The 24,440-nt window shown below is 41.5% G+C and overlaps 1 protein-coding gene and 1 pseudogene across 6 annotated transcripts in view; both read right to left on the bottom strand.

Moving 5' to 3' along the window:
• The window catches only part of SENP2 (SUMO specific peptidase 2), a 51,326-nt gene that overhangs the window by 13,027 nt on the left and 13,859 nt on the right, over window positions 1–24,440 (bottom strand). For all 6 annotated transcript variants that reach the window (XR_012518852.1, XM_074404666.1, XM_039478838.2 and 3 more), the window contains 9 exons: window positions 23,133–23,223; window positions 15,287–15,455; window positions 11,145–11,251; window positions 9,137–9,222; window positions 8,230–8,281; window positions 7,499–7,562; window positions 5,904–6,080; window positions 2,750–2,881; window positions 434–637 (listed from right to left, as the gene is read on the bottom strand). Coding sequence is in view for 5 of the 6 variants with exons in the window: in XM_074404666.1 (XP_074260767.1) it covers window positions 434–637; window positions 2,750–2,881; window positions 5,904–6,080; window positions 7,499–7,562; window positions 8,230–8,281; window positions 9,137–9,222; window positions 11,145–11,251; window positions 15,287–15,455; window positions 23,133–23,223 (1,082 nt within the window). In the remaining variant the exon portion in view is untranslated. The remainder of the gene's footprint in view (window positions 1–433; window positions 638–2,749; window positions 2,882–5,903; window positions 6,081–7,498; window positions 7,563–8,229; window positions 8,282–9,136; window positions 9,223–11,144; window positions 11,252–15,286; window positions 15,456–23,132; window positions 23,224–24,440) is intronic.
• LOC141585408 (large ribosomal subunit protein eL15-like) lies at window positions 15,462–19,922 on the bottom strand (annotated as a pseudogene).

The raw sequence follows: 24,440 nt of genomic DNA, 5'->3' as shown, positions 1-24,440 counted from the left end.
CGCGTGCCTGTAATTCCAGCTACTGAGGAGGCTGAGGCAGGAGAATTGCCTGAACCCGGGAGGCGGAGGTCGCGGTGAGCCGAGATCGCGCCATTGCACTCCAGCCTGGGTAACAAGAGCGAAACTCCGCCTCAAAAAAAAAAAAAAAAAAAAAAAAAAAAAAAAAAAAAAAAAAATTAAAAAAAAAAAATAAATAAAATAAAAAAAATAAAAAAAAATAAAAAAAAAATTTTTAATAATAAAAAGAACTAAAAAGGGTTGGGTGAAGGAGGGGGCATTAAGAAAAAAAAAAAAACTAAAAAGAGACTCTGCAGAGTATGCTTATAACATATACTACTGGTTTTTATACCCTGGACAGAAAAGAGGAGCATTCTTTTTTAAAAATCGTCTTTATCCAAAGTCCAACAGTTAACTATTAACCTTCTCTACTCACCACCAGGCTCCAATGTACCTTCCGATGAATAGGCACCAGAATAATTTCTTGTTCAAAGAGATTTACCCCTTTGGTCCATCTTTTCACTGCTTGGTAACCCCCAGACTTTAATTTAGGATAGAAGAAAGTACTGAATACATGAAGTGCTGGATAGCCTTGTTTTTTATTTCTTTCCACCAGAAGATTCATGTAAAAATTAATGACCTACAAAATACCAAGGGAGTGAAAGCTGGAACATGACAAATACATTATCAAAACTAAATTTCTACCTGAATAAGGACAAATTTGAAGGTAAGGTACTAAAGAAGGGGATAGGGCTGGGCGTGGTGGCTCCCCTGAGATCAGGAGTTCGAGACCAGCCTGGCCAACATGGTGAAACCCCATCTCTACTAAAAATACAATTAGCAGTGTATGGTGGCAGGCGCCACCGTCTCAAAAAAAAAGGGAGGGGGGATAAAAGGACTGTCTTAAAAAAATGACAGCAAAAAAAGTGATCAGTGCAAAATGGGACACATGAAAAAGGAATGAAACTACTTTTTTTTGAGACAGAGTCTCACTCTGTTGCCCAGGCTGTCAGCTTACTGCAACCTCTGACTCCCGATTCAAGCGATTCTCCTGCCTCAGCCTCCCGAGTAGCTGAGACTACAGGTACATGCCACCATGCCCGGCTAATTTTTCTCTTTTTAGTAGAGATGGGGTTTCACCATATTGGCCAGGCTGGTCTCAAACTCCTGACCTTGTGATCCGCCTGTTGGCCTCCCAGAGTGCTGGGATTACAGGTGGGAACCACCGTATCCAGCTGAAACCATACTTTTAAGGCATGTGAGTAACACTTAATAGCCAGAAGAAGGAATTCAAGAAGAAAATCTGTATAATAATAAAAAGATCTACATAACTGTATCACACCAAAAAAATGCAGAAATATTAACAGTAAGTGAATTTTACTGCATACAAATTAGACTTCAATTTTAAAAAATTAACTGGAAGGACATACACCCAAAGATTAACATTTTATTTATCTTTGAGTGGTGGTACTTTTGAACAGTCATTTTTTTTACTTTTCCTGTATTTTCCAAATTTTCTACAATAAACAAATTACATTTATCATGTAAAACAAAACATTACTATTTTTAGTGAATCTGTTTATAAGTAACTGGTCATAGGGGAAATAGGAAAACATGAAGGGAGGCAAAGAGATGCAGGGGCTGCAATGAGGGATAAAACCCACCAGATCATTGCCAAGAAGAACTTAAGAGCCAGCTTTTGCTAAATATATTAAGGATACAAGAGACAAGTCAAATAAAATTTTTCAGTTAATACTCAAAGAAAAGGATGCTGGGCGTGGTGGCTCATGCCTGCAATCCCAGCACTTTGGGAGGCCAAGGTGGGTGGATCACCTGAGGTCAGGAGTTTGAGACCAACCTGGCCAACATGGTAAAACCCCATCTCTACTAAAAATACAAAACTTAGCTGGGCATGGAGGTGGGTGCCTGTAATCCCAGCTGCTTGGGAGGCTGAGGTAGGGGGATCACTTGAACCAAGAATTGGAGTTGCAGTGAGCTGAAATCACACCATTGCACTCCAGCCTGGGCGACAAGAGCAAAACTCCATCTTAAAAAAAAAGAAAAAAGAAAACTACATATAGTATATAATAATCAACATATCCCTTTATTACTCAAAAAATAAAACAGCTACTGTAAGAATTCACCTAAAATATAATACCACTTGCTGCTTCCTCCCATTCATCGGCTATGCCCAGGGTTTACTGGAGACTAGTAAATGAAGAGGTGGATGCAACAAAGTAAAGATGTAGAAAAGGGAAACATCACCGATTCCAGGCAGAAAGTCAGATTCCACCAGCTTTTTTTTTTTTTTTTTTTTTTGAGACGGAGTTTCGCTCTTGTTACCCAGGCTGGAGTGCAATGGTGCGATCTTGGCTCACCGCAACCTCCGCCTCCTGGGCTCAGGCAATTCTCCTGCCTCAGCCTCCTGAGTAGCTGGGATTACAGGCACGCGCCACCATGCCCAGCTAATTTTTTGTATTTTTAGTAGAGACGGGGTTTCACCATGTTGACCAGGATGGTCTCGATCTCTTGACCTCGTGATCCACCCGCCTCGGCCTCCCAAAGTGCTGGGATTACAGGCTTGAGCCACCGCGCCCGGCCATCCACCAGCTTTTTAAGATTTAAAGATGTCTTTGTTTTAATTATAACTAAAAGTTGTTTTACCAACCCCTATAACTGGGTAGGAGTCAATGTGATTATAGATAATAGTTAAACTTCATGATAGCCAAAAGGAGAAGAGAATACGACTTACTTCATCATTGAGCCAGTGATAATTCTTTAATGTCTGGATGTCTCCTCGAGTAATTCGCAATTTGAAAGCACTACTTAGGATTTCATCCTGTGGGCCATGGCCTAAGGCGTTACTGATTTCCTTTTCCATGTCCTAAATTAGAAAGTCCAAAGGTTACTATTTTAATATAGAACCATTATCAGTTATTGAAAAATCTGAGCTGAAAAAAGTTCTACATTTCAGCAACACCTGACTCTTGAGAAAAATATACTATCAGAGACCTACTAAACTACAATATGAAAAAAATTTATCCTTATTTTTTTAGTAATAGATATGGGGCCTGATTAATTGCCCAAGTTGGCTGCAAACTCCTGGGCTCAAGCAAAACCCGCCCTGGCCTCTCAAAGTCCTGGGATTCTAGGCATGATCCACCACGCCAGCCCTGAAAATATTTTAACTTATAACTACAAAGCAGTCTTCGTTTACAACAAATGCTGGTTCAATTAATAGCTTATGGAAACAATAATAATTATTATTTACATCTAAAGTATGGTCTCAATTATCCTACTACTGTACCAGGTATTAAGCACTATAAGCCAAACATGGTGTTAGATACTTGAAACACATTCTTACTTGTTGGGAAGGGATCACTACCATTTTATAGAAGAGAAAATTGAAGCTCAGAGAATTTATTTTACATATTCAAAATCATATAATTATTAAAAGGTAGAATGAAGATTTGAACCCAGGTGTGTCTAATTTACTGGCCTTTGCTCCTTTCATAATACTAAAACCCTGATTTTCACTCTAAGCTTTTTTGTTTGTTTGTTTTTGACACAGAGTCTCACTGTGTCACCCAGGCTGGAAATCTCAGCTCACTACAACCTGCCTCCCAGATACAAGCCATTTTCATGCCTCAGCCTCCTGATTAGCTGGGATTAAAGACATGTGCCACCATGCTGGCCATTTTTTTGTATTTTTAGTAAAGACAGGGTTTCACCATGTTGGCCAGGCTAGTCTCAAACTCCTGACCTCAAGTGATCTGCCTGCTTCGGCCTCCCAAAGTGCTGGGATTACAGGCATAAGCCACCACACCCAGCCTCTCCTTTCAACTTTTAAAACATCAAAATAAGATTAGGACATCTAAGGGGTCATACCATCGTTTTTGACAGAAAGAGAATAAGCAAACAGGCAGAAACTTGGAAACCAGGCAGCAGTCTAGCAACTGACTATGGAATTAATGGCTTCAACATACTAAGGAGTAATGTGGGCCAGGTACGGTGGCTCACACCTGTAATCCCAGCAATTTGGGAGGCTAAGGCAGGCAGATCACAAGGTCAAGAGTTTGAGACCAGCTTGGCCAATATGGTGAAACCCTGTCTCTACTGAAAAATACAAAAATTAGCCCGGTATGATGACATGCGCCTGTAGTCCCAGCTACTCGGGAGGCTGAGGCAGGAGAATTGCTGGAACCCAGGAGGCAGAGGTTGCATTGAGCTGAGATTGTGCCATTGCACTCCAGCCTGGGCAACAGGGTGAGACTCTGTCTCAAAAAAAAGAAAAATAAGCATTATTTAAGATACAAAACTATAGGCCGGGCGCGGTGGCTCAAGCCTGTAATCCCAGCACTTTGGGAGGCCGAGGCGGGTGGATCACGAGGTCGAGAGATCGAGACCATCCTGGTCAACATGATGAAACCCTGTCTCTACTAAAAATACAAAAAACTAGCTGGGCATGGTGGCGCGTGCCTGTAATCCCAGCTACTTAGGAGGCTGAGGCAGGAGAATTGCCTGAGCCCAGGAGGTGGAGGTTGCAGTGAGCCGAGATTGCGCCATTGCACTCCAGCCTGGGTAACAAGAGCGAAACTCTGTCTCAAAAAAAAAAAAAAAAAAAAAAAAAGATACAAAACTGTATCTATAAACCCACTAAAAATTATTTCCCTCTAGGCCAGGCATGATGGGTCATGCCTGTAATTCCGGCACTTTGGGAGGCCGAGGCAGTTGGGTCACCTGAGGTCAGGAGTTTGAGACCTGCCTGACCAACACAGTAAAACCCTGTCTCTACTACAAATAAAAAATTAGCCGGGTGTGGTGGTGTGCGCCTGTAGTCCCAGCTACTCTGGAGGCTGAGGCAGGAGAATTGCTTGAATCCAGGAGGCGGAGGTTGCAGTGAGCCAGGATCGTGCCATTGCACTCCAGCATGGGCAACAACAGCGAAACTCTGTCTCAAAAAAAAAAAAATTAGGCCGGGCGCGGTGGCTCAAGCCTGTAATCCCAGCACTTTGGGAGGCCGAGGCGGGTGGATCACGAGGTCAAGAGATCGAGACCATCCTGGTCAACATGGTGAAACCCCGTCTCTACTAAAAATACTAAAAATTAGCTGGGCATGGTGGCGTGTGCCTGTAATCTCAGCTACTCAGGAGGCTGAGGCAGGAGAATTGCCTGAACCCAGGAGGCGGAGGTTGCGGTGAGCCGAGATTGCGCCATTGCACTCCAGCCTGGGCAACAAGAGCGAAACTCCATCTCACCAAAAAAAAAAAAAAAAAAAAAAAAAAAAATTATTTTCCTCTAAATATTTTTACTACTGCTTCCTCCCACTGCACATAGTTTCGCTGTTTTATGGATCTCTCGCTCCACCTGCATGCCCAATATAATAGTAAGTATTCAAGAGAGATTCACCTACTAGATTCCTACTGTAGAGGAAGCCAAGATGTGGGTACATCTTTAAAATAAGAATTTTAACCACCTTCATCCTTTATGTTCTGTAAATTTTTACTATTTTCAAATGCAATAATCAACAAAAGAGACATTTTAGTAAACTATGATCACTTTTTTAAAAAATGCAGTGGACTTATTCCTAATTCCAAACCTATACTATATAACTCACTCAACATATTTGAAGGTTAGAATCTACAAAGAATTTGTTGAATTCCAAGATATGTGATGACTGTGTCGACTCACATTTGCTGAATCAATCTGATCCCTTAGGCCACTAACGATCATGCCTCACTAACGATCAGTGTAGCCAAAGTGCATAAATAGATCATGGACCTGATTTGTTTTCATATATTCATCCTTAGCCTGGAGAAAGTCCCCAAAACAAAACATTCAAGTTTAGAAGAACCGAGGTTATTTAAAGACATGCCTCTTTTTAGGATCAATACAAAGAACAATACCTCTGTAAGTTCAAGGAGATCATCCGTTCTTCTGTCCCTCTCTTTGCCTGAGTAATTCTTTTCCTTTGTCTCAATTATTGACACTTTCCTCCTGAGTAAGCCATTGCTTCCACTGCCCAGGCGGAGTCGGGCCGACACTTCTTCTGATAGGTCAGGCTCCAGCTGGTATCCCCTCCTCTGATCAAAAAAAGCATCTAAATTCTACTAACATGTTTGATACTTGCTAATATAAATACAGATAACACAGGAAATATAAAACTGTCAGTAATGTGAAAGAAAAGAGAATTAGCAAATCCCTCAAATGAGTAGATTTATCATATCTGCCTGTCCCTGCAAGGGGAAACAAAAAAACTCCAGACCTAAGACTCACAGGATACCTCAGTTACAAACCATGAAACAGAACACTCACCACCTTTCCTGGAAGGAGCAAGAAAAGTATTTTCGGTTCTCCTATCATAATTAAAAATAGTATGTTTAAAAGATTATTATGAAAGTTTTAAATAGCAAAAAATATAACCCACAACCCACTACTCAGAACAAATCCCTACTATCCTTATGCTAACTAAACTTAGTTCTAGCTTATCCTTGTAAAAAGTCATTTTATAATACAGAAAATGCACAAAACATTAATGAACCACTTAATTCATTTTTGTAAAATGAACACGTATATAACCACCATTGTGGTAAACAAATAGAATTCTGCCAGCACCCTAAAGCATTATCAGAGATGTATGATTTTTAAGAAATTCTCCTAAGAAGCCATAAAATGTAGGTAAAGTGTTGGTATGGAGGTAGGTTCATCTCTCATAAACAAAGGTGGCTACTGTACAGAGGCAAAACTCCAACAACTCAGAAAGAAAAGGGTTGTATATTTTCAATACTTGCTTTTTTTTTTTTTTTTTTTTAAAGAGACAGTCTCATTCTGTCACTCAAGCTGGAGTGCAGTGGTGTGATCACAGCTCATTGCAGCCTTGACCTCCTGGGCTCAAGAGATCCTCCTGTCTTAGCTTTCCAAGTAGATGAGACTACAGATGTGCCATCATGTCTGGCTAATTTTTAAGATAGTCTCACTATTTTGCCCAGGCTGGTCTCAAACTCCTGGGCTCAAGATCCTCCTGCCTTGGCCTACCAAAGTTCTGGGATTACAGGCATGAGCCACTGTGCCTGGCTGGCTTGCTGCTTTCTTAAAGAAAACAACAGAAGTAACAATCCAAGTCATATATATATAATTTTTCTTCTTTTTCATGGGTACCAAAACAAGTTATGTAAGTAAATGGCTATCAAAGATTTTTTTTTTCTTGAGACGGAGTTTCATGCTTATTGCCCACGCTGGAGTGCAATGGCAGAATCTTGGCCCACCTCCTGAGTTCAAGCGATTCTCCTGCCTAGCCTCCTGAGTAGCTGGAATTATGGGCATGTGCCACAGGCATGCCTGGATACTTTTTTTATTTTTAGTAGAGACATGTTGGTCAGGCTGGTCTCAAACTCCCGGCCTCAGGTAATGTACCGCTTTGGCCTCCCAAAGTGTTGAGATGACAAGCGTGAACCAAGCACCTGGCCTATGGGTATCAGATTTAACTAGGAGTTTTACTTACATTTTCATTTTCAAATCTGAGTCCAACCATCTTTTCTGTATCAGAAATTTTCCCCTTTGAACACCTAAGGAAAATAATTGAGAGATGACAGATTTCTGCTAGATGACTCAAACCTAGCACATCCTAGTTTTAGAAATAAGATTTCATAATCTGTAAATAAAAATTGCCTTTTTATATCATACTGTAAATCAAGAGCCAACAAACTTTTCTGAAAAAGCACAGACAGTATTTTAGGCTTTGTAGGTTTTATGGCCTTGGGCATATTGTGGCAACTCTACCACTGTAATTTAAAAACAGCCATAGACAGTATGTAAATGAATGTGCACACTTCAGTTGAAATGTACTATACAAAAATAGGCAAGTAGCCCAGATTTGGCCCATAGGCCATAATTTACAAACTCTGCTATAAACCGTCATCCAAAAATCCTAAGGTATGCTGAACTGCCTTTATTGTTCTTATCCTAAAGACACAGATCTCTAGATATCCCTACTCCACCCACACTCCTAAGAATCATGTGTTTCTCCCAACCTCTGATGCCTGGGAGATAAAGGGCACCCCCAACCCACCAAGGCAGGGTGGGCATCTGACCTAAGAGCTAGCTACCTATCTACTCATATATGCTGACCAACTACCAGAAATGAAAAGAGTTCACAATTCCTCAGAACTACTTACTCATAAATACAGCTGATACAGAAAATATACATTAAAGTGTAGAATGAACTGAATGTACCTCTTTTCACTTCTCAATGAACAGAGAGGTCCCCTTGTTTCAACAAGTCTATCTGTAAGGATGGTAAAGAAAAGATTAAATGTTTCCTTCATTAATGAATAATATAGTTAGAATTTCAGCTTACTGAGTTTCCACAGTATCAAGGCAATTCTTCAACAATGAAATGCTACAGTGAATTCCAAAGATACTAGCCTCCCTATAAACTAAGTTGCCAAAAAAAAATGCCTGTATCTCTTTGCTCTTTAAATATAATCTTTACTATAAACTGAGTGACATCTGCTCATTTGGTAAGCTGTCATTTAGTGGACCGTCAATGGAGAAATATAAGGAAATTGATACATAAATATAATAAAATTTCAGCTCACAAAACATTTGCTACTATATAGGAGCTTAGGAATAATAATTCAGAGCCATTTTATGAATCTACTTCACCTTGAAACAACTTTTTTACTAAACTCCTAGATAAGCCCCCAGTCAATGCTATGAGAGTTTTTTTTGTTTCGTGTTTTTTTGAGATAGTTCCACTCTGTCACCCAGGCTGGAGTGTACTGGAGTGATCTCGGCTCACTCACTGCAACCTCCACCTCCCAGGTTCAGGTGATTCTCCTGCCTCAGCCTCCTGAGTAGCTGAGACTACAGGCGAGTGCCGCCACGCCTGGCTGATTTTTGTATTTTTAGTAGAGACAGGGTTTCACCATGTTGGCCAGGCTGGTCTCAAACTCCTGACCTCAGGTGATCCACCTGCCTTGGCCTCCCAAAGTGCTGGGATTACAGGCATGAGCCACCACGCCTGGCCCAATGCTGCGAGATTTGACAGTATTTTGATACACCATTTTCTACCTCACATGAACACTTTAACATGAACTAAGGTCAATATATTAAGACAAGGCTAAATCTGGGAACTCACATTGTTTTGGAACAAATTGTGTTGTTTTGACTCCGTGATTTTGCTCTTCCCCCCAGCCTTTGGTCTTTAATGTGTCCATCTGACTTCTTTAAGAACATAGAAACACAAAAAGTGAGGGATATCAGATACAAAAGCAAAGTCTACCGTAATATGCATTATCTCTGTCCACCAAGCTTCTCCAAATAGGGGTTATTAATTACCCTATTATATCAAATTATGACAGAAAGGAAACAACTATCTGGGACTAGGATAACAGGAGTCTAATCCTGATTCTAATATTTAAGCCAAGTTACCTATCCTCAAGTTTCTCTATTTGTAAAATCAGAGGTTCTAAATCCCCAGTGACACCTTAACTGAAAAATCTCAGTGTGATAAAACTCAGATTAAAAGATAAAAAACTTTTTAAGCTACATATTTAAATGGACTTGAAACAATACATTACAAGCAGGAACTTTGTTTCGGGTTTTTTTTTTTTTTGAGACAGAGTCTCACTCCGTTGCCCAGGCTGGAGTGCAGTGGTGTGATCTCCGCTCACTGAAACCTCCACCTTCAAGCAACTCTCCTGCCTCAGCCTCCCAAGCAGCTGGGATTACTGGCGCACACCACCACACCTGGCTAATTTTTGTATTTTTAGTAGAGATGGGGTTTCGCCATGTTGGTCAAGTCCTGAACCTCAGGTGATCCACCTGACTCAGCCTCCCAAAGCACTGGGATTACAGGTATGAGCCACTGCACCCAGCCAAAAACAGGAACTTTAAAAAGCAAAAATAGTTTTGAGAGTTTCACCAACATGACAAAGCCAAGAGTTCATTAAACATACTGCTGCTTCCAACATGTGGCTTGTCAAAATGCAGAAAAATACTGACATTCTGACTAATCCGAAAGAATTTTTTTAAAAGTTCACAACCAATGATTCTCAAATAATCTGTTATTTCTGCATTCAAAAACTAGATAGCAGGCCGGGTGCAGTGGCTCACGCCTATAATCCTCCCGGCACTCTTGGATGCTAAGGTGGGTGGATTACCTGAGGTTAGGGGGTCGAGACCAGCCTGGTGAAACTATGTCTCTAGTAAAAATACAAAAAATTAGCTGGGCATGGATGCCTGTAATCCCAGCTACTCGGGAGGCTGAGGCAGGAGAATTGCTTATACCTGGGAGGCAGAGGTTGCAGTGGGCCAAGATTGTGCCATTGCACTCCAGTCTGGGCAACAAGAGTGAAACTCCATCTCCAAAATTAAAAGTTAAATAGTATTGTGACTTCTTAACCTTCAATTTGCTATTATATAATTTCTGGGATCCTTGCGTATTTTCACTCCACTTGTTAGAATGACCTAGTGTACCTCAATTCTGAGCTCACAGAATTTTTGTCCTCCTTTCACAGACAAATACAAGGCCAGCTATCACTTCTTTCTGCCACTCTCATCTATTAATATTTGCCCAAATCATTAGAGTATTTAATTAACAAGCCATATTATAAGGATAATTCTTATGACCTGGGAGACTTTAATCTTTTCTCTAGCGGATTTCCAAATATGCCAAGATTCAATCTCCATGATGCTGCAGGGACTAGGTGTGTCTCATGCGGTGGTGGTGAGGAAGGGGAAAGGAACAAAGACAAAGAGACCATAAGGAGATGAAGGAGAAAGGAAGGAAGGAAGGGAGATGGGAGAGATGGAGAGATGGGCAGTAGAGAGAGAGAGACTGTGGGAAATGTATGCTGAGGAGGTTGAAGAAACTCTGCCTCCTGATAGCCCTACCTCAACCAGTGAGTCACTTTGTTATGTAAGAGTTTCAAGTAACAGTTTACTTGAACAAAGGGTCCTAAAGGTAACAAAATTTTACTTTGCAAAACCTCTGTTACATATTACCCATAAATATTAAGGCAAATGACAGGGCTAGTTCTCTCAGGGTTAAATTCTTCTTTCAAATAAGGCCCTTCCCACCAATACCTTCTCCAAAACAAACAAAAAGGTGTCTAGCAAAGCATTATCTGTTAGCTCATTTTCACCTGTGATAATTTGAAGTCACAGGACATGTGACAGAGTTTCCATGACCACTTTCTTTAAGTCGTTCCAATAACCTTCGGTACTTCTCTCTTTCCTCTTTTTGAACACCCTAAATAAATGAAAGCATGTTAGATAAGCACCAGCATATTAAACATAACTAAAAGACAAAATGTAGCCCATAGATGTGTTTTCTTTCCAATACTGTCTTTAATATTTCTTTGAATTACTAACTTTATACATTTTTTTTTTTAAATCAGAAAATCTGGCCTCCTTTGATAAACTGAGTCCACAATCTATAGCTATGCAGAGCTATCTCATTTAGATGGGCCATTGCTCTCCAGCCCACTTTACTCATGTTAACTGCTAGATTCTGATGGCATCTAGGTTTTTGACAGAACTGGGTTAAATAGAATTAAGTTAACTACAAAAAAACCTCAGCAGAAATCATCTGCTTGCATAGCAAGAATATGTAGCTTCCAAAGTGAACTGGCCTCACCAACATCACCAGCAATCATCTACGGCCACATTCAGTAGACACTTTTTCAGCCCTTAAGTCACCTGATCTCTCTTCAGCATTTCACCATGCTGACCTGCCTTGCCTTCCTAGACAATAAGCTCTTCTGATTCTTTTTTTCTGTCTCCACTGCAGATTATTCCTTCTACCTACATCATACTAGTGGTTTTGCCCGTATCTCTTCTTGCACTACATTCCTTCCCTGAATAATCTCAGCAGCTCCCTTGATTTAAATAACATCAGTAGGTTAAAGATCCAGAAATGTGTCTCCTCCTCAAAATTCTCATCACTTATATCCACCCTCCAGGAAAGGTTTTCTTGTGGGCTTCACAGGGAGTTTAAACAATATCCAAAACTGGAGTCATCATCTTCTCCGTGAACACAGGGTTATCTTGGTGACACATACTGATTCCCAAAACTGAAATCTGGGACTCAGACTCTCCTCTCTACTTTATATTACACTTAATCAACAGACATGTCCTTGCTAATACTACCTACCAATATATCTAGAGTGTATTTTCTACGTATTCCCCTGTAGATATCTGCTCAGTCCCATTTCTGATTTCTCATCTAAGAGACTGAAATTTTTAACAACTCATCTTAAAACCCCTTTCAGGGCTCTGGTCCATTCCTCTCTCTGCCTTCTTATCAAATAGCAACTATTTATGTGTAAGCTCCTAGAGGGCAGGAACCGCATTTTATTTAATCTTGAATTGCTGACAACTAGCACAGTACTGGGACCCAAATAAGAATTTCTCTGATGAACTAAACTAAACATGTGGCTCAGAAAAATAGTTAGTAAACTGAAATAGCTAATGGTCCTGGGGAGTGCCCGATACAGGAATAATTCTAAATTATCCTGGAATAATGGAAATACTCAAAAGGAAAGTAAAAAGAGTGACTCTTCATCATGCTGAGTACTCTGAAATGTGAAGGAAAAAGCAGAGATGCACACCATTTACTTCCCTTCCTTAGTCACAGTTATTAAAGTTTGTAAAAAGAAACAAGTTAGGGCTGGGTGCAGTGGCTCACACCTGTAGTTTGGGAGGCCGAGGCCAGAGGATTGCTTGAGCCTAGAGTTTGAAACCAGCCTGGGCAACATAGCGAGACCCCATCTCTCCATATAAAAAAATAACTTGGTAAAAAACTTTTTCTTTTTTCTTTTCTTTTCTTTTTTTTTTTTTTTTTTTTGAGATGGAGTTTCACTCTTGTTACCCAGGCTGGAGTGCAATGGCGCGATCTCGGCTCACCGCAACCTCCGCCTCCTGGGTTCAGGCAATTCTCCTGCCTCAACCTCCTGAGTAGTTGGTATTACAGGCACGCAACACCATGCCCAGCTAATGTTTTGTATTTTTAGTGGAGACGGGGTTTCACCACGCTGACCAGGATGGTCTCGATCTCTTGACCTCGTGATCCACCCGCCTCGGCCTCCCAAAGTGCTGGTATTACAGGCTTGAGCCATTGCGCCTGGCTGGTAAAAAATTTTTTAAAAAGCAAGTTAGGAGGCCGGGCATGGTGGCTCAAGCCTGTAATCCCAGCACTTTGGGAGGCCGAGGCGGGTGGATCACGAGGGCAAAAGATCGAGACCATCCTGGTCAACATGGTGAAACCCCATCTCCACTAAAAAAAAAAAAAAAATACAAAAAATGAGCTGGGCATGGTGGCACGTGCCTGTAATCCCAGCTACTCAGGAGGCTGAGGCAGGAGGATTGCCTGAACCCAGGAGGCGGAGGTTGCGGTGAGCCGAGATCGCGCCATTGCACTCCAGCCTGGGTAATAAGAGCGAAACTCCGTCTCAAAAAAAAAAAAAAAAAAAGGCAAGTTAGACTAATTTAGGTAGCCAAAAAGAATCTAATCTTGGCTGGGTGTGGTGGCTCATGTCTGTAATCCCAGCACTCTGGGAGGCCGAGGCAGGTGGATCACCTGAGGTCGGGAGTTCGAGACCAGCCTGACCAACATGGAGAAAACCTACTAAAAATACAAAATTAGCCAGGAGTGATGGTGCATGCCTGTAATCCCGGCTACTAGGAGGGCTGAGGCAGGAGAATCGCTTGAACCTGGTGGGTAGAGGCTGCAGTGAGCTAAGATCACGCCATGGCACTCCAGCCTGGGCAACAAGAGCAAAACCCTGTCTCAAAAACAAACAAAACCCCCCCCCCACTAATCTTATCTCTTCCTAATATGACTCCTTTTTCTTCCTTACGATAAAAATAACTACATTTTCAGGTCACAGAGAGATGAGGAAAAAAAAAAAGTACATCTAAATATTGACTAAATTATATGTGTATAGAATATCTGTAGGAGGATACATACAGGTATCAGAGGTTACCTGCTAAGTAGTAAACATGGTGATGGAAGCCAGGTATGGAAGAGAGTCTGGGAAACTTAGTCACTGTACATACTTTGGTACCTTTTGAAATATACAACATAAAGGCCGGGCGCGGTGGCTCAAGCCTGTAATCCCAGCACTTTGGGAAGCCGAGGCGGGTGGATCACGAGGTCAAGAGATCGAGACCAGCCTGGTCAACATGGTGAAACCCCGTCTCTACTAAAAATACAAAACATTAGCTGGGCATGGTGGCGTGTGCCTGTAATCCCAGCTACTCAGGAGGCTGAGGCAGGAGAATTGCCTGAACCCAGGAGGCGGAGGTTGCGGTGAGCCGAGATCGTGCCATTGCACTCCAGCCTGGGTTAACAAGAGCGAAACTCCGTCTCAAAAAAAAAAAAAAAAAAAATGAAATATACAACATATGCTTGAACATGGGAGGCAGAGGTTGCACTGAGCCAAGACTGTGCCCCTGCACTCCAACATGGGTGCACTCCAGAGTCTCACTCCGTCTCCAAAAAAAAAAAAAAAAAGGCAAAAAAGAAATATGCCGGTGCGGTGGCTCAAGCCTGTAATCCCAGCACTTTGGGAGGCCGAGGCGGGTGGATCACAAAGTCAAGAGATCGAGATCATCCTGGTCAACATGGTGAAACCCTGTCTCCACTAAAAATACAAAACATTAGCTGGGCATGATGGCGCATGCCTGTAATCCCAGCTACTCAGGAGGTTGAGGCAGGAGAATTGCCTGAACCCAGGAGGCGGAGGTTGCAGTGAGCCGAGATTGCGCCATTGCACTCCAGCCTGGGTAACAAGAGTGAAACTCCATCTCAAAAAAAAAAAAAAGAAATATATAACATAATTGATATATTTGCTCCCAAAAATATTCATTAGAAATTCTTCTTAGTCTTATGATTTTTATTACTCAAAAAAGTTTCATTTTTAAATTTAGCTGTCTGAGTCTGTGTCTATGCCTTCAACACTTTCACAACAATTTTCTGCTCCTTGATAGGCAACATGCTTGATCCTGTCACAAACACATTTGGAACACATGGCCACCACAGGCCCTGCTGTGTTCTGGACAATCTCCTAAGAACTTTAGGTCTCACAGCACGAACCCCTCAAAGTCTGCCTGGGCAGATGCCACATGTAGATTTTTGGTGCATCTGGGTTTGAGACAGCCTCATTTTGTTAGAGGCTCTATTATAGGAAAACCTACAATGGTATGTCAAACGTTGAACCATTGTGAGTTGGTTAGAAAGAGCTGTAAAATATTGTTTTAAAGAAATCAAGCTAAAAAGGCTTACCTCCTCTACAGTACAATGGGGGCGCCTCAGACCCTTGCCACTCTCTTCAGAAATCATCTCTGTTGCAGCGGGTTCCTGAGGTTTCCATATGAAAGAACTCTCTGGATTACCTTTGCTATGGCGACGGCCACCTGGTCTTCTATTATAGCCTTCTGAATTCAAAGTAAAACTGAGCAACGGGAAAAAAAGAAGAAAAAGCTTATCACCAAGCTGCTTAAATTGCTAGAATCTAAGCTCCCAAACCATCCTGAGATTAAGTTGCCTTAGGTCAAGCTTGCTCCTGGAAAGTCAGACAACTACAATTGTGCAAGAGTTAGATCTATCCCTGCAGCACATGGCACCCAGCATTCCACTATGGAATGTCTGTTTCTAATCACTAGAGCAGCCACACAAAGAAAGCCTCTGCCTTCCTCTTCATGCCCACTTCCAACCCCAACTCTAGATCCAGCTCCCCTACTGCACATACCCCTTCTGATACCTCATTTTTCCTTTAGTCACTTGGAACCACTGAAATTAACTATTGGTGTGATTATTTGCTTAACGTCTATACCAGGTGTCCCCAAACTTTTTACACAGGGGGCCAGTTCACTGTCCCTCAGACCGTTGGAGGGCCGCCACATACTGTGCTCCTCTCACTGACCACCAATGAAAGAGGTGCCCCTTCCTGAAGTGCGGCGGGGGGCCGGACAAATGGCCTCAGGGGGCCGCAGTTTGGGGACGCCTGGTCTATACTCAACACTAAACTTTAAATTCCATGAAAAGACATTACATCCTTTCACCACTATATCTTAGTACAGGGTCTAAGCCAAAAAGGCACTCAATAAATAACTGCTGAATGCTAAATTAATAAATGCTAAACAAACTGAAGCCTGTAATTCCTACCCAGTCACAGTTGCTGGTGACAAAATCTGCCTTTCCTGCCATTACCAACAATGTGACAAACTGACAGCACCCCCCTCCTTCCTTGAGTGATGCTTTTGAAATGAATACCACTGATGTGGTATCTCTAAAAAAAAAAAAAAAAGGGCATAATCTGAAACAAATCATCAGTAAATATCAAACAAAATTAAAATATTAATGTCACTGAACACAAAGAAAGAACAAGGAGTAGCTGCAGAATAATGTAGATCAAAAATACACGAAAACTATATCCTGCACTGGATCCTGTATCAGGAAAAAGAAAAAGCTGTATGAGAGAAATTAGACCTGTAGATTACATAATAGCATTACATCAATGTTAATTTTCCTGATATTGGTAATCTATAATCATGTACGTGAATGCCCTCATTCTTAAGAAATAGGCCAGGTGCTGTGGCTCAGCCTGTAATCTCAGCACTTTGGGAGGCCAAGGTGGGTACACCGTGAGGTCAACAGATCGAGACCATCCTGGCTAACCCCATCTTTACTAAAAATACAAAAAATTAGCCAGGTGTGGTGGCAGGCACCTGTAGTCCCAGCTATGCAGGAGGCTGAGGCAGGAGAATCGCTTGCAACCAGGAGGTGGAGGTTGCAGTGAGCTGAGATCGGGCCACTGCACTCCAACCAGGGCAACAGAGCAAGACTCCATCTCAGAAAAAAAAAAAAGGAAAGAAAGAAAGAAAGAGACTTGACCAGGTGCAGTGGCTCAAGCCTGTAATCACAGCACCTTAGGAGTCTGAGGTGGGTGGATCACTAGATCAGGAGTTCAAGATCAGCCTGGTCAACATGGTGAACCCCCATCCCTTCTAAAAATACAAAAATTAGCTGGGCGTGGTGGCATGCACCTATAGTTCTAGCTACTCGGGAGGCTGAGGCAGGAGAGTCACTTGAACTTGGGAGGCGGAGGCTGCAGTGAACTGAGATCATGACACTGCACTCCAGCCTGGTGACAGAGAGAGACTCCATCTCAAAGAAAAAAATAAAATAAAAAATAAACAGACTCAAGTATTTAGGATTAAAGGGGCATGAATCAAAGACTCCCAAATGGTTCAAAACAGTATGTATGTCAGTATGTATGTATGAGAGGGAATGAAAAAGCAAATGTAGCAGAATGACAACTGGTAAATCTAGGTCAGGTTATTCACCTGATAGAGCTTCAAAATATATAAAGCCAAAAATCATGGAGCAAAAATTAACAAAGCTGAAGGATAAATAGATAAAGCCACAATTATGGTAGAAAACTCAATTCCTCACTCATCAATCAATAAAAAAGTCGACAGAAAAATCACTAACACCTGTAAAACATTATCAACCAACCTGACCTGAAATTTAGGTCATTCTATGCAACAACAGCAGAATACACACTCAAGTGCACATGGACCATCATCCAACTGGTCACACTCTAGGCCATAAAACAAATACTAACAAAATGAAAAGAAATGAAATCATACAAAGCATATTCTCTTTTTTTTTTTCACCATCTTAAATTGTTGATTAGGTATGAATTTTACAAACTTTACTTTTATTAGCTTTCACCGTCTTAAATTGTTGATTAGGTATGAATTTTACAAACTTTACTTTTATTAGCGGTAACGGTGGAGCTGGAGAGTATTGCGCCTTCTCCAAGTTACCCGGTGAGAACCACCAATAGTGTGGTGAAATTTAAGGCCCTTTTCAAGGCCACGGCTCTTTCGGCCTGCAGATGTCAGCCTACTCATCTCCCTGTGCTTGTGAACTGGTTTGGTGATGCACTGGTTGTCAGGATTTTTTCTGATAGCTTTATGGAATGGATCAATGAGAAAAACCTCAAAAAATTTGTATGTGGAATCTTCACAACCCAGTAAGAATTCAGGACTCAGCCCCACGGTGGCGCCCAGCTCACTCCTCTGCAACGGACTAAAGGCTTTGAACAAACTTTAGCTGGTTAACACCATGATGGACAGGCTTGCTGTAAGCTGAACCCTACGAACTGAGCGTTTTCGGCCACCACAGCAAACACGAACTCTATACATAACATAACCTTGCTTAGCCTTGTAGCCCAGTTGGCGCAATTTATCAGGCTGGGTAGGGCAGGGAGCCCTGTGGAGAGCAGAGAGCTGGCGGTACTGCCAGCAGCGGACCCTCAGAAGAAATGCATGACATCAGACTGCTTCTTTCTCCATAGCTCCTGGATGTACTTGTATGCACCCATCTCAGCTTATTTGATGGCTGTCACCAGACAGAAAAACGACAAAACATATTCTCTAACCACAATAGAAGTAAACTAGAAATCAGTAACAGAAAGATATCTGCAAAGTCCCAAATATTTGGAAATTAAAGAACATATTTATATCCTTCTAAATTACAGGTCAAAGAGGAAGTAAAACAGAAACTGGAAAATATTTTTATTTACTTATTTATTTTATTGTATTATTATTATTATTATTATTATTATTATTTGAGATGGAGTCTCACTGTGTTGCCCAGGCTGGAGTGCAGTGGCCTGATCTCGGCTCACTGCAACCTCTGCCTTCTGGGTTCAAGTGATTCTCCTGCCTCAGCCTCCAGAGTAGCTGGGATTACAGGTGCCTCCCACCACACCTGGCTAGTTTTTGTATTTTAGTGGAGATGGGGTTTCACCATGTTGGCCAGGCTGGTCTCAATCTCCTGACCTCAAGTGATCTGTCTACCCTGGCCTCCCAAAGTGCTGAGATTACAGGTGTGAGCCACTGTGCCTGGCCTAGAAAATATTTTACATTTAATGAAAATGAAAACCAACATTTCAAAATGTGGACAAAGCATCTAAACAGTGCTTACAGGGAAACAGCATTAAATGCTTAGAGAAAAAGTTTATCTCTAACTATATATATAATCACAGTATAATCACCAAATTTAGGAACTTTTGCAATAGTACATTGTAACATGTAGCCCAGATTCAAATATCTCTAAAGCTATTAAGAAATAATGTTCACGGCAATTTTGTCCCACCTAAAATCTAATCCAGGATCTCACATTGTATGCATTTAATTATCATGTTCTGTTTGATCTCCTTCAGTTTGAAACAATTTTTCAGCTTTTCTTTATCTTTTTAATGAAGAATATAGGCCTATTATTTTCTAGAATGAACCTTAATTTCAGTTTAACCAGCTTTCTCATGATTAGAGCCAATCGTTTTTTCAGGAATGCTACATTTAGTGATGATGGCCTTCTTGGTGCAATACATTTGGAAACCATGATGTCAGTTTGTCCAATGCTGGCAATTTAGCTTTGATCCCTTGGTTAAGGTGGTATCAATTGTGTTTCTCCACTTTATCTTTCCCTTTGTAATTAATAAGTGATGTGGGCCAGGCAGGGTGGCTCACACTTGTAATCCCAGCACTCTGGGAGGCCAAGGTAGATGGATCACCTGAGGTCAGGAGTTCGAGACCAGGCTGGCCAACACAGTGAAACCCTGTCTCTACTAAAAATATAAAATTAGCCAGGCGTGGTGGCTCAAGCCTGTAATCCCAGCACTTTGGGAGGCCGAGGCGGGTGGATCACGAGGTCAAGAGATCGAGACCATCCTGGTCAACATGGTGAAACCCCGTCTCTACTAAAAATACAAAAAAGTAGCTGGGCATGGTGGCGCATGCCTGTGATCCCAGCTACTCAGGAGGCTGAGGCAGGAGAATTGCCTGAGCCCAGGAGGCGGAGGCTGCGGTGAGCCGAGGTCACGCCATTGCACTCCAGCCTGGGTAACAAGAGCAAAACTCCGTCTCAAAAAAAAAAAAAAAAAAAAAAAAATATATATATATATATATATAAAATTAGCTGGGCGTGGTTGTACATGCCTGCAGTCCCTGCAAAAAAAAAAAAAGAAAAAAGAAAAAAAGAAAAAGAAAAGTAATGTGTGGGGAGATACTTTGAGTTTATGTAAACTCATCAAATTAGTACCTCATCAAACTTTTTTTTTTTTTGAGACAAGAGTCTCACTCTGTCACCCAGGCTGGAGTACAGTGGCGCGATCTCGGCTCACTGCAACCTCTGCCTTCAGGTTGAAGGGATTCTATTGCCTCGGCCTCCTGAGTGGCTGGGATTACAGGCATGTGACACCACACATGGCTAATTTTTGTTTTTTGTTTTTGAGACGGAGTTTCGCTCTTGTTACCCAGGCTGGAGTGCAATGGCGTGATCTCGGCTCACCGCCACCTCCACCTCCTGGGTTCAAGCAATTCTCCTGCCTCAGCCTCCCTAGTAGCTGGGACTACAGGCGTGCGCCACCATGCCCAGCTAATTTTGTATTTTTAGTAGAGACGGGGTTTCACCGTGTTGACCAGGATGGTCTTGATTTCTTGACCTCGTGATCCACCCGCCTCGGCCTCCCAAAGTGCAGGGATTACAGGCGTGAGCCACCACGCCCGGCCAATTTTTGTATTTTTAGTAGAGATGGGGTTTCACCATGTTGGCCAGGCTGCAGATTTTCATTTACTAGTTTTGGCTCAATTGATGATTCTTGCCCATATCAGTTATTACCATGACAGTTACAAAATGGTGATTTTGTAATTCTATCAGTCCTTCCACACTTATTAGTTGGCATTCTCCTATAAAGATCTTTCCCTCCCCAATACTATATTTATTTATTAATATCTGAGCCCCTATCTTTATTCATTTTGATGTTTAAATTATCCTATCTGGACAGTGAAAGCACCTTCAAAATCTTGTCCTGTGTCAGGTTGGCATGCCCGTTTTTGAACACTCTTTTACTTTCTGGCACAAGATGTTCAGACTCACTTTATACTTTCCCACTAGCCCTATAATCAGCCATTTATTCAACTCCAGAGCACACTGTTTTTTAGTTTCTCATTCTTTTTTTTTTTTTTTTTTTTTTTTTTTGAGACGGAGTTTCGCTCTTGTTACCCAGGCTGGAGTGCAATGGCGCGATCTCGGCTCACCGCAACCTCCGCCTCCTGGGTTCAGGCAATTCTCCTGCCTCAGCCTCCTGAGTAGCTGGGATTACAGGCACGCACCACCATGTCCAGCTAATTTTTTGTATTTTTAGTAGAGACGGGGTTTCACCATGTTGACCAGGATGGTCTCGATCTCTTGACCTTGTGATCCACCCGCCTCAGCCTCCCAAAGTGCTGGGATTACAGGCTTGAGCCACCGCGCCCGGCTAGTTTCTCATTCTTAAACATAAGTGGATAGCCGAGGCGTCCCAAGTATTTGCATAAAGACTCTAACCTGAAAGATAAAACCAACATAAACTAACATAGAGGGAGAGGGCACAAAGCCGAATAGAGCACTCAAAACATATTATAAAATAATAAACAGCTTTAGAGAGATAAGGAAAGATATTGCATCCATATAAGAAAAAGATGCTTGGAGAAAGAAAAAAAATTGGGAATAGGCAGTGGGGGGAACTCTTCTAACTTAAAACTGACAGTCAAAAAAGAATTAGTAAAAAATGTTTTTTTGTTTGTTTGTTTGTGGTTGTTTTGGAGACAGAGTCTTGCTTTGTCGCCAGGCACCAGGCTGGAGTGCAATAGCCCAATCTCGGCTCACTGCAACCTCTGCTTCCCAGGTTCAAGCAATTCTCCTGCCTCAGCCTCCCGAGTAGCTGGGACTATAGGTGCACGCCACCACACCCTGCTAATTTTTTTTTTTGTATTTTTAGTAGAGACAGGGTTTTACCATGTTGGCCAGGATGGTCTCGATCTCTTGACCTTGTGATCTGCCCACCTTGGCCTCCCAAAGTGCTGGGATTACAGGCGTGAGCTGCTGCGCCCAGCCGTAAAAAATGTTTTTAAAAAGAGCAAGAAGGCCATTACAGGCATGAGCCAACACAATTGGCTTTCTTGCTTTTTTAAAAAACAAACTGTGGTGGCTCATGCCTGTAATCCCAGCACTTTGGGAGGCCAAGGTGGGTGGATCACCTGAGGTCAGGAGTTCAAAACCAGCCTGGCCAACATGGCAAAACCTTGTCTCTACTAAAATGCAAAAAATAGCTGGGCATGGTGACACACCCCTGTAATCCCAGCTATGAGAAGCTGAGGTGGAAGAATTTCTTGAACCCAGGAGACAGAGGCTGCAGTGAGTCGAGGGCCGAGATTGGGCCACTGCATTCCAGCATGAATGACAGATTGAGACCCTGCCCCAAAAAAAAAAAAAAAAAAAAAAAAAAAAAAACAAGAACAACGAAAGAAGAAAATATATGGGAAAATAAGATCAATCCAGAAGGTCTAATGAATAAAAGAAGGTCCAAGCAATAAAAATTCTAGAAAGAATACAGAAAAAGGAGGGAAGAAAACTATTAATAATATTTCACAGAATTGATAGATGTGACCAGTGTATGAAAATTAACCAGGCAATGTACACTTAAAATTTCAGCACTTTTTGTATGCATAATTATATTTTTAAGTTGAGAATAAAGTAAGTGACAATTCTCTCTAAAACGGTTTTCAAGATCAGATGCTATGGATATATAATACAGTAGAAAATGTAAGGCCAGGCGTGGTGGCTCACACCTGTAATCTCAGCACTTTGGGAGGCCAAGGCGGGCGGATCACCTGAGGTCAGGAGTTTGAGACCAGCCTGGCCAACAGGGTGAAACCGCATCTCTACTAAAAATGCAAAAATTAGCCAGGCATGATGGAGGGTGCATGTAATCCCAACTACCCAGGAGGCTGAGGCAGAATTGCTTGAACCTGGGAGGCAGAGGTTGCAGTGAGCCAAGATCACTCACCACTGCACTCTAGCTGGGTGATAGAGGAAAACTCCATCTCAAAAAAAAAAAAAATCAAAAAACCACCATACACACTCAAGTCTCTCACTGGCTGCATGACATTCAGCAAGTTACTAACCTCAGAGTACTTAGCAAGACTACATGACAGAACAAAATTGAGAATGCCTAGCAAGAGTGAGCACCTAATAAGCACTAAGTTTCCATTTACAGAAAGAATTTAAAACTTACCCCAAGGAAGGCAGGACTCTGCGCGGCTGATCTCGGGTTACTGTCACTCTGATCTTTGGATAGTCACTTATTCCATTAGGAGATTTATTACCTATTTAAAAAATGCATTTGTAATTGTGAAATGAAAAATCACCTGAAAACAGTCTGCAGAAGGAAAGAAAAAAAATCTGTGAGCAACCTACATCGTAGAGCTAAATAAACATCTTGTTTTTCAATTTCTATTAATAGTACAGGAGTCTAGCACAAATTTTGTTGAAGTTAAAGGAAAGCAATAAGGCTTAGTTTGTCTTTGATCTCAGAAATGTAATAACAGAATTCACTGGCAGGTTTTGCTTATTTTTCTTGATGGGACTGTTTAAGAGGCCATAAAGAACTCAGATTCTAACTCTCTGTAATCTAATCAATTTGAGTAAATTGTTCAAATTAAAACCAGCCATATTTTCATATTTTTCACCTAAAATATAAAAAATTCTGAATTCCCAAACATATCTGGCTCCCAGGAGTTGCAGGTAAGAGACTTTACATCTCTTTACACAAGAAACCTGCCGTAGGAATACCTGTGCTGCACTGACTCGAGACTGTACACAAACCCACAGAAACACAGCAGTGCCAGCATCTAAGGCACAAGAGAAATCTACCAGCCCTCACATATGTTCATTTTAATGGTAAACAATTCTAAACAAATATTCCAAACAGATGATAAAATTCAATTTATATTAACTTTTTAAATGAAATTAAAGGCCTCAAAGAAGTATCACCTTTGTTCCAAGTTTTTAGGAACTAGCTTCTCAGACACAGGAGTATTAATTCTCTTTTGCTTTTCTCTATGCCCAGAGGTATTTTTTAAAAAAGTTTGAGAAGCACAACTCTAGGGCTTTTATCATTTCCTTAACTTTTTCCACTTTAGAATTTTGAACCTACAACTTCTCAAAGCTCATTTTCCCTACCTTCCTTCCCCTCCAACTTTACAAGCCTACCTGAGTGGCAGACATCACAACTATTTTGCAGGATTCTGGCTTCTTCCTAGTTTTCCCCAGTATAGCATTTTGTATAGTGCATATATATGATAATGACAATTCAACTTCAGGATCTAAGGATAACATGGAAGTCCCTAGTCCATAAAACTGTGGTAACTGGGAACCTAAGGCTGCTTCCCAACAGGAATACGGTTTTATTATTTTGTTATTTTGTTATTTTTTTTTTTTAGACGAAGTCTTGCTCTGTTGCCCAAGCTGTAGTGCAGTGGCGCAACCTTGGCTCACTGCAACCTCAAGCAATTCTCCTGCCTCAGCCTCCTGAGTAGCTGGG

This window comes from Saimiri boliviensis, chromosome 8, assembly GCF_048565385.1.
Source record: "Saimiri boliviensis isolate mSaiBol1 chromosome 8, mSaiBol1.pri, whole genome shotgun sequence".
NCBI classification, from domain to species: Eukaryota; Metazoa; Chordata; class Mammalia; order Primates; family Cebidae; genus Saimiri; species Saimiri boliviensis.
Note: the sequence above shows the minus strand (reverse complement) of the source record. Positions and strands in the feature narration are given on the sequence as shown.